General features: G+C 54.0%; 1 protein-coding gene and 2 long non-coding RNA genes across 4 annotated transcripts in view; 1 reads left to right on the forward strand and 2 right to left on the reverse strand.

The window, feature by feature from the left end:
- Positions 1-240: 240 nt before the first annotated feature.
- On the reverse strand, positions 241-4,384 carry LOC117285741. Its single transcript, XR_004516878.1, has 3 exons — positions 2,154-4,384; positions 1,769-1,881; positions 241-469 (listed from the first exon to the last, which is right to left on the reverse strand). It is a non-coding gene; the product is annotated as an uncharacterized LOC117285741 (long non-coding RNA).
- On the forward strand, positions 2,668-4,752 carry LOC104862456. The gene is made up of 3 exons (XR_004516879.1): positions 2,668-2,743; positions 3,189-3,249; positions 4,676-4,752. It is a non-coding gene; the product is annotated as an uncharacterized LOC104862456 (long non-coding RNA).
- A 4,952-nt stretch (positions 4,753-9,704) lies between these two features.
- Positions 9,705-11,385, reverse strand: part of Eif1b (eukaryotic translation initiation factor 1B) — a 2,174-nt gene continuing 493 nt past the window's right edge. The window contains exons 2-4 of one of the 2 annotated variants that reach the window (XM_010624520.3): positions 11,096-11,259; positions 10,387-10,488; positions 9,705-9,961 (exon numbers count right to left, since the gene is read on the reverse strand). In XM_010624520.3, the coding sequence (XP_010622822.1) occupies positions 9,821-9,961; positions 10,387-10,488; positions 11,096-11,259 (407 nt within the window). In that variant the 3' untranslated portion in view covers positions 9,705-9,820. Of the gene's footprint in view, positions 10,115-10,386; positions 10,489-11,095; positions 11,260-11,385 lie in introns of both variants that reach the window. The other variant, XM_010624521.3, reaches the window with a different exon arrangement.

Consider the following 11,385-nt stretch of genomic DNA (forward strand, 5'->3'; position numbering starts at 1 on the left):
AGGGCCTGGATCCCAGCAGTTTCCCACACAAATCCAGCTGAAGGCCTAGAGTCCAAGGCAGCGTCCTCAAATCCAGCCAGTGGCCTAGAGCCCATGGAAATGCCTCACGCTTGTCTGTATTGAGGATCTGCACCTGGAAGGTCCAAAGGCCAGTGGTGGAAGCCAGAAAACGTACAGTGAGATGAAGGATCTGTGTCACCAGGCTGAAAGATCCACACTGGAGCCAGGAAGTGATGCTCATGGTAAAGATCAGAGCTCCCCCGATAAGAACAGCAGCCATTCCCAGTGACAGTGAGGCCCTGAGCCCCTCCTTGGGCAAGAACAGCCACATTTGCAGCAGGACAACCATCCACTGCAAGCTTCTCCTAGAAAGTCAACAGCCAAGATCTTCCCCTCCAGGTCTCCTTTATGGCTGTTGGTAACAGTCTCAGGTGGGTCCTCCATGTCTGGCCACGCTGACTCCGTCCAGCTGGGCATTCCAAGGAAACCATTTGTTAGCTAACCTACTACAGTGCGTTATTGTGGTGCATCAAATTGTCATGACAGAACTTGCATTTTAGAGGCCCTAGCAAGAAAGGCCAGCACATTTTTTCAAAATAAACACTTTATATACATTTTTTTGAGTCAGGGTCTTGCTATTAGCCCAGGCTGGCCTCAAATTTCTGATCCCCTTCCTTGGCCTCCAGAGTGCTGGGGTTACAGGTGCCCTCCCCCAGCTGTTTACGTATTTCAAGTTCTTTCTCTCGTTAGTAGAAGAAAAGCTCATCCTTGCATGGCTCTATAAAGATACAGGCAGATCCCAGCACGACAAACCAGAAGTCAGTAAAGATCGTTGATCACAGAAAGTCCTGCAGCGTGTGGCGGTGGTGGTCATATAACTTTGTGGTTATACCCAAAGTCCACTGAACCAATCATTCACATGGTTCAGTTTATGGTATGTGAATTCTATCCCAACAAAACCATTTAAAGCCGGGCATGGTGGCACACAGCTGTGATCCCACCACTCCGGGAGGCTGGGGCAGGCAGATGGCAAGTTTGAGTCCAGCCTGGGCAACTTAGTGGCTCAAAAAGAAAAAATATGGGAGGATGGGGCTTGGGATGTAGCTCAGTTCCTAGGATCTGGGTTCAGTCCCCAGAAAAACCAAAGCAATCACACACTAACGTGATGACAGTGGTTTTCTGCATGGTGGAATTTTAGGCAACTTTTATTTTCTCCTTGAGCTTTCATGGATTTTGTGTGTTCCCTAAAATAACTACATCCTAGCAATGATAACAAGAGTTCCCAGACTTTTATTTAATGATCTGTGGTTTTAATACATGAAATATACAGCTATGTTAGGTGCACACAGTGGGATATTTAGAACCGAGGGAATTCTGCCCTGGGCTGCGTTGTAGACAAACCTGTGGGCTGATGCTGAGTGAGGTGAGCCAACCACAAAGGAAAGATGCATGGGTCCTACTTATCGGGACTCTGCAGGCAGAGTGACAGGAATGGCGCTGCCAGGGCTAGGCTGGGCTGGGCTCAGGGTCAGCGCAGGGGAGCAGATTTCCATCCAAGGGAGGAGGGAGTCGGGAGTGGATGGTGGGGAATGATGTGAACAGTGCCTGCCCTTCTGTCTCTCTCAGTTGGGTCTACAGTTCATGAACAGCCCTTTCAAAGAGGCAGGGACAGAACTTCTCCACGCAGTCAGATCTCCCAGCACCTGCTATGAAGCCACTCATCTTCCTCCCGGGTCCCCCAAACACGTGGTCATAGCTGTCACCTCACCTTCGTCTCAGGCAGGATGCAAAGCTGCAGTTTTCCCAAGGCCACCACAGCCCAGCTTCCCCTCCACACAGGCCCAGGGTGGCTTCCCTGAAACATTCACAATGTAGAGGATCCTAAAAAAAGAGTGGGTTTGGTTCCCATTCCAGGGACGTCCGGCCTCCAAACACTTCTAAGGGGGACAAACGAAGCCCTCGCCAGTGATGATTGCGCTGATCCCCAGGAGAGGGAGACTAGGCCATGGCTCCCACTTCCAGATGGTCCAGCACCGGAGGTGACAGGAGGCTAGCGTGGTCCCCAGGGTCAAGGACCAGGAGGGAGTGTGGGCTCTAGGAGTGGTGGGGAGAGAAGGGGGAGCAGGAGGAAGGCAGCCAGGGCACTTCCTGACCTTGCCACCCCTGGAGCTGAGGTCCTGGGAGCCGCACAGAGCCTGCCCTGTGTCCTGCCCGTGGCTGCAGGCTCCCCGAGCCCACCTTGAGTGCGTCTCCTGCAGCTTCTGTCCCTGTCCGTGTCGGCTGCCGAGAGGTGCCAACCTGCCTAAACCATGAAGAAGTTATTTCCCAACACGGGCAAAGAATCATGACGAAAACAAAATCAGGCCATGTGGGCTGGGCTGCTTAGACTGTGCGACCAGGGCCTCCTTGGGTTGAGGTTCCAGCTGCTGTGGAGGACAGGGCATTGGGGCTGTGGACCTCGGGACACAGGAGGGAGGAGCCAGCTGTGCAGGTCTGGGAGCACAGAGGAGCTCACGACTGCGGCCACATGCAACCTTCGAAGATGCTACAGGCGTGGACTTGTGATGACGCCCTAGGCCTCTGTGAGGTCAGTGAGGCAGAACCAGGGGCAGGGGCGGGGCGGGGCGGGGCCAGTGGAGAGTGGCTGGGACTCAGGCAGCTTAGTCAGAGCGGGGAGCAAGGAGGAGGGAGGCAAAGTACATTTTGTGGGTAGAAACCTGAGCCTTAATCAGGTTATAGGGAGGTGGGTAGTAAACCGGAGAGGACTGTCAGGTTGGGCAGAGTGGACGGTGGGGCCGCCTGCTTACTCTGTGGGTCAGCGTCTTCACAGAAGTTAGGGAATGTTGAGATTTCTGTTCCACGACCCGATGGATGCCTCATAATCCCTTCCCTCAGCAGGAGGGTTGTCCCCTTCTATTCAAAGTCGGGCAGTGCTAGAGAAGGTTCCCCTCTGACCAAAACGACAAGAGGGGAAGGATGATGAGGTGCAGACAAGGGTGTGGTTAGGGCCACGACCGGGAGGGTGGGCCAGGACTCGGACGGGGCCAGCGCGCTGCTCACGATGAGGAGAGGCCGGGAGCCCAGAGCAAAGAACGGGGAGATTCACCATCTTGTGACAGACGAGCCAAGGCAGAGCAGGGCAGCACCGGTGTTTCCCCGTGGCTCCCTCAGCTGCTCTGTTTTCACAGGGAGGAGTCAGATACTGGCTGGGTCAATGAGACTGGACACTGTCAGATGAGCACCGAGGAGGTAGGTATTGGCAAGGGACCATCCTGAGGAGCATTCAGACGGGCCTAGGATGGCTGCATTATTGGCCGGTTCTCTAGGCCAGAGGTAGCAGAGCCCCGTGTCCCTGCAGGCAGGAAGAGATGGGGCCCTGGGGGCTGCTCAGTCCCAGAAGCTGGACAGAGGATAGGGGACCAAGAGCACAGTGACCCTGGAGCATTGCTGAGTCCATATGGAAAGGCTGAAGATGCAGGGGTCTGATGGTCACAGCAGCCCCCAGGCGTACCTGCGTGTGAGGGGGGGGTGGGGGCTTCCTGCAGATGAGTCTCCCCTGAGCCAGGAAACCCCTCGAGTCCTTGGATGCTCAGAGGGGTCTCTCCATCTGGGCTCACGGACAAGCAAGAGGAGCCCAGAAGCCTGCCCTGGTCACGTGACACCGACCATCTCCTTGGACCACACCCACTCTCCTAGGAGACAGAACAAAGCCATGGGTCAGCACGATGTTGCTGGACACACACATTCCTCCTGGGACGGAGGCCTCCCCACCCGACAGTCCTCCTACACAGCTCAGAGAACCACCATGGGGACTCTGCTAAGCTCTGCTCGGGCCTGGGGACCCACAGGACCTTGGCTAAGCCCCACGATCACCTGGCCTCCTGGGCACTCTGACCAGAGGGCCACAGTGACCTTCTGGACCTCCCCAGAATCAGTGCTGGTTCAGACCCAGGGTCCACTGGTCCCTGAGGGTCTGATTGTGGACTGTCACCTGGGAAGAGGCTGTGGGTCCCTTCTGGGAAGAGGGCAAAGGTGACCAGAGTAACTGTGTCCTCTTCCTCGGGGACCTAGCTTCCCTTTCTCCCCGGGTCGGGCCTGGGGACTGGCGCAGGGCTGAGGGTTTCAGCGGGTGTGACTCAAGGTGAAAGAGGTGGACTCTTGGTCTTTGGCTCTCTCGTAGGTGTCCTGTCAGTTCTGGGCACTTTTGGGAACCCCGTGATTATGCACAGACCCTTATGACCCAGGTTGGCCTCTGCTGTCGTCTTGGTTAGTGCACCTGGCCTTTGGCGGCTTAGCGCTGCCACTCGGTTCTGCCACCTTGGGGTCCAGTTAAACTCATGGTCTTTAGGGTCCCCAGCTGAGGGCTGTGGTCCCCACCTCAAGATCTGGGAGTTCTGGGCACTTTTGGGAACCCCGTGATTATGCACAGACCCTTATGACCCAGGTTGGCCTCTGCTGTCGTCTTGGTTAGTGCACCTGGCCTTTGGCGGCTTAGCGCTGCCACTCGGTTCTGCCACCTTGGGGTCCAGTTAAACTCATGGTCTTTAGGGTCCCCAGCTGAGGGCTGTGGTCCCCACCTCAAGATCTGGGGTATGGAGGAGAGCAATGGGGCCCCTTGGGGATATGGGCACCCCACACCAGCCTGTTTCTTGGGCACTCCTCTGGCCCTACCCAGCCAGGTGAAGCCACTCCAGCATCCTCTCAGCAGCTGTAAACCCAGTGATGCCAGGCATCTCCAGCTCTCAGCCAACCACCTGTGAATCCAGGCCTCCACCATGCAGCCCTTCATCCCTGGACTCCCGGTACAGTTCCATACTGGTCGGGGCTCTGATTATGCGGGAGGACTCAGTAGCTTACAGGATCAGAGGCTGAAGAGGCTGCCTGAACCTCTGAGAGACCAAGGATCCAGAGGCTTAAGTCAAGGAACTGGAGAAACCAGAGATGCAGCCCTGTCCGCCTTGAAAGCTGAAGCTCTGGGAGCCACCCACCAGCAGGAACACGGCTTCCTCCCTCCTCCCTGGCCTGCTCCACCCCGACGGATGAGCTGCCAGGATCGAGGCCACAGCTGCAGCCACACACACCCATGTGGGCGCCACCACCTCCGGCGGGCACCTCAGCCCTGGTAAGCTGGTGGTTGAGACTGCCCAACCCCAGGGCTCAAAAGAAATGAGCAATTATTATTAATGAAGGAAAAGCAAAAAGTGAGGGGCTCCCTACACGTGGAAAGGGGAGGACGGGGGTTGAAAAGTACCAAGCTTTCTAAGCAATACCTCAGACACCGCGGCTTCCTTAACCAGGGCCACACCTGAGCCAGCGGGACATGAGGTTGAAACCCCGAAATATGGTTCTAGGTTTCTTAGGGTTTCCAGCTCCACCCAGTGTGTGCAGGCGAGGACCACCAGCTCTCCAGTGAGCTAGATCCCCCACCCCACTTTTCTGGGACAGAGTCTCACTAAATCACTAAATTGCCCATGCTGGGCTCAAACTTGTGATCCTTCTGCCTCAGCCTCCTAGAGTGTGGGGATTTCAGCACGAATTCTCATGCCCAACTGTCCTGGGTTCTTCAGTGGGAATAGCACTGTGTATTGTGTGGCCATTAAGGGTTTTAGGGAACCCAGTCACTACTTCTTTCAGACTAGAGCCTTCAGGTAACCCTGTAAGTCAGAGATAGCAAATCTTTTAGAGCTTTCAATGATACAGCCTGCTGCAGCCTGAGTGCCATAGGTTCCCACCACCGCTCTAAGCAAATGCTTTTTTTCTGTACCAGGGATTGAACTCAGGACCTGTGCTAAATCCCCAGCCCTAAGTGAATGCTTTTGAGGCAGATCATGATGTGGCAAAACTGGCTGGGGAAGTGGGTGTGACACATTAACTGAAATCCCAGACGCGTGGCAGAACACTTCCCAAAGCCCTGCATGTGACTTCTCACGAGAACTCTGCAGGTGTTTGACAGGACCTGCCTCACTTGTGGAGTGGGAGGTCTGGAGGATGGTCCACACTGAGCTTTTGGGCACGGTGTTCTCCCTGCATGGGGTCCATGCTCAGGCTGCAGGTGTGCTTTTTCCACCTTCACTTGGCCCAAATTCACTCTGCAGAGCTTGTTTCTTTTCCTATGTTTAATAAATGCAAAACTTGGCTACCATTTGCACTTGTCTTGACCAATCCTGTGTTCAGGACAGAAATAACCTGGAAACTACCTCCAGGAGGGGACTCGAGCACCCAACGTGGTGACATGAAGGCGCGGACAGGGGGCTAAGCATATTCAGCCTGCGTGGAGAGCCGACTGTGTTCCCCAGATGACAGCTTAGCGGTGTCAGCATTGTCTTGCTTCATCACCCACTCTCTGGAGGCCTCAGGCGGACATTTCTGTTCACAATAAATTCCTTGTGACAACACATGTAGATGATGACTTTATAAATATGCACGCAAGTCCTTGAAAACACAGTCCTCTCTCAGGCACAGTGAGTTGTAGCTGGTGTTTGTGGGTTGCAGTGACAAGGGCTTGGCCAACTCCATGACTGGAAAAATCCCAGGTGTGGCAAAATCACACCTGTCCACAACCCAACCTTCTTGACTTCGAGGCTGCACTGTTTGGAGCCCTGGAGTGGTAGTGGCCACGAGGGGGCGGCAGAGGACAGAGGATCGCCCAGCAACAGCTCCTCCAAGACTTTTCGCACCTCTCCCCGGACCTGTGCCCAGTCTCATCGACCTTCACCCACCCGTGGGTTGCAATGATTGTGAGCACTGTCCAGCCAGGCTCCAGCAGGCTTCCCAAGGCTGGTGGCTTAGACTGGATGTTGGGCTAAGGTTTTCCAAGTTGTTAACACATCGGGGGCACCAACACTTGGAACGGATCTTGCAATCCAGGGGAAACCTCCTTCCAGGGCTGCCGGATGGGGACTCAGGTGCCTCTGGATTCTTTGCCCACCTCCTAGACTGAGCTGTCTGTCATCCCCAGTGGGGCTCAGGTGGGTCTGGGTGCCAGGGTGAAGGACAGCAGGGGCTAAAGCTAGCTTTCCTCCGGACTATTTTTGGGTCTTGAGGCCCTTTTGAACCCTGTGTCATGGGGTTCCCTCTAGAGGAATTTGGCTCGGGGAGACTGAGCCTAAGACCTTTGCACTGAGCTCCGTCCCCAGCCCTAGTTTTGAGACAGGGTCTTGCTAAGTTTCTAAATCCTCCTGTCTCAGCCTCCCAGAATGCACCATCTCTCCTGGCTAGGACTTTGGTTTTGAATGTTAGGCTTCTCTTGTGCCTTGGATCAGCAGTACCTGGCTCTGAGAGTGTGGGCTGCACGCTGTTCACTGGTTTGAGAGGACAGCCCTGAGATTCAGCATCATGCTTCTGGTAGGGAGCAGAGCTGTGGCCACAGTGGCCCCTAATCCTATGGGCTCAGCATCAGGACTTAGACTGGGGCCTAAGAACAGTGGCTTGCAGTGGTGTCTGCACAAGCCCATGGGAGTAGGGCAGAGGCCTGCGTGTCATCCACCTGTGCAGGAAGTCAAAGGGTCCAAGGACAGCCTGGCACCTGTCCTCTGGGTAATAGCTCCTCTCCCGAGCATTTTTCCTGGAGGAGAAGTGCAGTCACTGCCCCCAGCACATTACCCTGGCCAGCCTTGTGCAGCACTCATTACTGGTTTGCTCCTTATCCTAGGTGGCACTCGGGGTCCCTTGACCCAGACAAGCACTGTGTCTGGCTCATCAGGGCAGGTCCTCCCCTGCCCGGAGGACCCCGGGCCTTGAGGATGGCAGATCCTTGTCTCCCTCGCCCTTCCCTGGGATCTGCAAGGCAGCGGGAGCCGGGCAGCAGGCAGGGCTCTTCAGGAGCCGTCCCCACAGTGCAGCTCACACCCAGCCAGCCGAGGTGCAGGTGCACTGGCCTGGCAACCAAGCCTCTCCTGCTGCCTGCCACTCCTCTGACCAGTGCCACAGCCTCCAAGGGGCTGAGGGCCCGTCTCTAGGCCCTTGCAGGAGGAGCAGCAGCGACCCCGGCCTCTACAGCCTTCACCGGCCAAGACGAGGGCCAGAGGCAGCTTTCACTCCAGCTAGGCCTCAGCAAAGGCCTCGCTCCCCACCGAGTTCCTGAGTCCAGAGACAGATTCTTCCTCACTTGCTGTTTTCCATTTCCACCTGAAGCATAAACTACTGAAGAAAAACTGGGAGGGACGAGAACTGCTCAGCTGCGACTGATGCCTGTCGCCATCATTTTCCCAGCTGGGCTCCTGGGAGCCTCCCTCTCCCTTGAGGCAGATGAACGCAGCTGGTACACTTCGCCCGGCCTGAAGCCGAGGGTGACGGCCGGGTCCACCCTGAGCTCTACTTGCTCCACAGCAGGGGTCACCCAGTCTGCTCTGTACCGAGGACCAGGCTGCCTGGACTCTGGTCCAGACGACGCTGGGTCTCCTGGCTGTGGAGCTGTGCTCTCCCCAGAACTGAGGAGAGGGAGCTTGAGAACCACAACCCTGCTCACTGACACAAGGGGTCCCCAGAAGCTCAGTGGGGACAGAGGACCTGGGGTCTCTGCCCAGACACTGGCTCAGCCCCGGCAAGGGCATCTGTGTAGCAGTCTCTGAACATGGATGTTCTGAGCCAGGGTTTCCATTTCCACAGCACTCAACAAGGGGTTGATCATTACAGTTACTGATAGAGAGGTAGGTTTTTCAATTAGCCAGAAAATGCTCCCCAAACTCTTGCTGCCCTGAGTCAAATTATAATCTTTCAAAGCTGGGTCACACCTGTAATTCTAGCACTCAGGAGGCTAAGGCAGGATTGTCTCAGTTTAAGGCCAGCTACATAGTGAGTTCAAGGACAGGCTGACCTACACAGTGAGACTCTGACTCAAAAAAAAAAACCACATATATATGATACACACACATATATAAGATCTCCCAAAAGTGAGCTTCCTCAAATTTGGCACTAAATCCAGGCATCTCATCTCCTGACAGTGCAAGTCCTTCTGGAGGCTAGGATGGGTAACAAAGTAGCAAAGTGGATCACTGAGGCCCTGGTGGAGGCCAGGGGGAAGGGCCTGTTGGGAGAATGGTATAGACACATCTCCCCATCAGGATCAGGGTAGTTTTAATGGTGCAGCTTCTATCCCTGAGCACCTACTGCTCCAGAGAGTGAAGGGGCCCGGAGCCAGGAGCCCGAGTTCTCACCTTCACAACTGTGCAGTTGGCCTCGGCTCTCACTCCCTCTGGTGAAGTCCCCAAGCAATGGTCAGTGAAACTCGAGGCTCTCCTGGTCAGCACCCCAAGCCGTCCCTGCCCAGTGCTCTAAGGACCTGAAGCCCAAGTCTCTGACCTGGACGGGGGCCAATGAACCACCTGCACTTGCAGGGTGGTGCTTGGGGCCAGGTGTACTCTGGGTTTGCGCGCTATGATAGTACCTGGCATGCAGGGACAGTGCATCAGCCAGCCAGGGAAGGCTGGGCACACACACAAAAGAGCTCTATCTGCCAAGACTTTGACCAGCCATGTCACATTCTGATAAGTTCAGTGGCAACTTTTAGTTGACTTGCAAGGAAGTGTCTCTGGCTGAGTTTATGTTTCTGCAAGTCTTCTTATTTTGAAATCAGTAAATAAAAACACGAAGTGTAACAAAAGCTTTCCTCCATTTCTGGTGTAACAGCAGCTGAACCTAATCAGAAAGTGTCTGTAGAATGACAAGTCCAACTATGAAACACAAAATGTGTACCTTACTGCTTGGATTTGGGAGCCTAACAGCTCATAAAAGAATTCAGATTTTTTTATTGTTAAGCTGCAACATACATGGTTTAATACAACAAAAAACATTTAGTCAACTGAAAATAAACAATAAACACTCAAAACAAAATATTTTCCATTGGAAACATGTTAAGATGAACACAGGGCTTCATTACCATCTGACTGCGATTTCCTTGTGTGTTTCCAGCCCACACGTCCCATGTCGCCTGCCATGCAGATGGGAATGGAAGTTTGAACGGCTGAAGAAATGAAAAGTCAGTTCGCTGCAGAGAATCATCTCACAAGGCAGCCAAGCTGGGTTTAGAGAATAAAATCATCCAAGAAACTCTCTTGCAAGTGGGCTCCTGTCAGAACCCGTGAACCTTAAGCTGCTCCTCCTTGACAATGCCAACCTGTGAAGCAAGCCATCAGCAGCCTGTGACACCTCGCCCTGCTGTCCGCAGCACTAGCCCACCCCACTCCCTCACCATCTCCACCACAGTGAGAAGCCCTACTTACACGTGGGACCAAAGGCCCCTCAGGACCACACAGGTGGCAGCAAGTCTTTCTCTTAATCACCTAATTTACTTTACTCACATGACTTTTCCCTTTAGGAAATAACTTATAAGGCTTTTAATTTCAGAAATAATTTCAAGGGTTCATCATGAGGCACCCATCCACTCACCTCCAAGAGAAACTGGCAAATGTTTTTCCTTTGGTCACCTTGAAGCTGAATAACCTCGCCGTATTCGGGATGCTCAATCACAGTACCATTACAGGCAAATTTCTGGAGAAGCACATTTACAAAGGTAACTTAGTCGATATAATCTCTTACAAGGAGGTTTTACTTCACAATTACAGAGACTACAATTACTATTTTAGTAGGCTTTCTATCTTTAAGAAACAGATTGCCTCCTAAATACTCCAACCCTCCCAAGTTAATTTGTAAACAAATGAGCAGATCATGTAAAGAAAGCTAATTTTATGTGGAACATCCAAAAGTAAGTATTTCATGCTTTATTCTGTTTGGAAGCTGTGTTTATCTCAGGGTGGGTGACCATTCTGGGAGAACAGGCACATTTCTGGGTGTTACTTACAAAAGTAAAAACACTGTTCTGGGTCCCATCGTTTTAATCCACGTTGATACACGCAAGGAAAGGTGGGACCCACAACTCCTTTGGTAGGTATGCATGCCCTCTTGCTTTCCCCCAGGACTGGAGACAGAACCCAAGTCCTCTGCACTGAGCCAAATCCCCAGCTCCTGTATTTATTGTTTCTGAGATAAGGTTTTGCTGATTTGCCCAGGCTGGGCTGGAACCTGCGCCCCTCTTGCCTCAGCTTCCCAAAGCGCTGCCCAGGCTGCTGTTTTAGCCCCTTCTGCCAGCAGCCTCTACCTTTTTGAACGCCTTCACAAGCTTCTTCTTGTCATAGTCATCCGCGATGCCCTGGACCGTGGTGAGCGTCTTCCTGCCGTTTCGCTGCTGGATCCTTATATGGATGTAATCCTCAGTCCCTGCCGGGAGTAAGTCGTCACCCTTAGTGGCATCAGCGAAGGGGTCTGCAGAGGGAACAACGACAACACCCGGGGCTGAGGCGCACCCTTCGGGAGGCTCAGCGGCCCTGGACGGCGGCGCGGGCGACAGTGGACTCCGGGATGGCAGGGGAGGAGGCGGCGGCGCGCGTC

This window comes from Fukomys damarensis, unplaced genomic scaffold, assembly GCF_012274545.1.
Source record: "Fukomys damarensis isolate Sample0158 unplaced genomic scaffold, DMR_v1.0_HiC HiC_scaffold_12, whole genome shotgun sequence".
In the NCBI taxonomy this organism is placed as follows: Eukaryota; Metazoa; Chordata; class Mammalia; order Rodentia; family Bathyergidae; genus Fukomys; species Fukomys damarensis.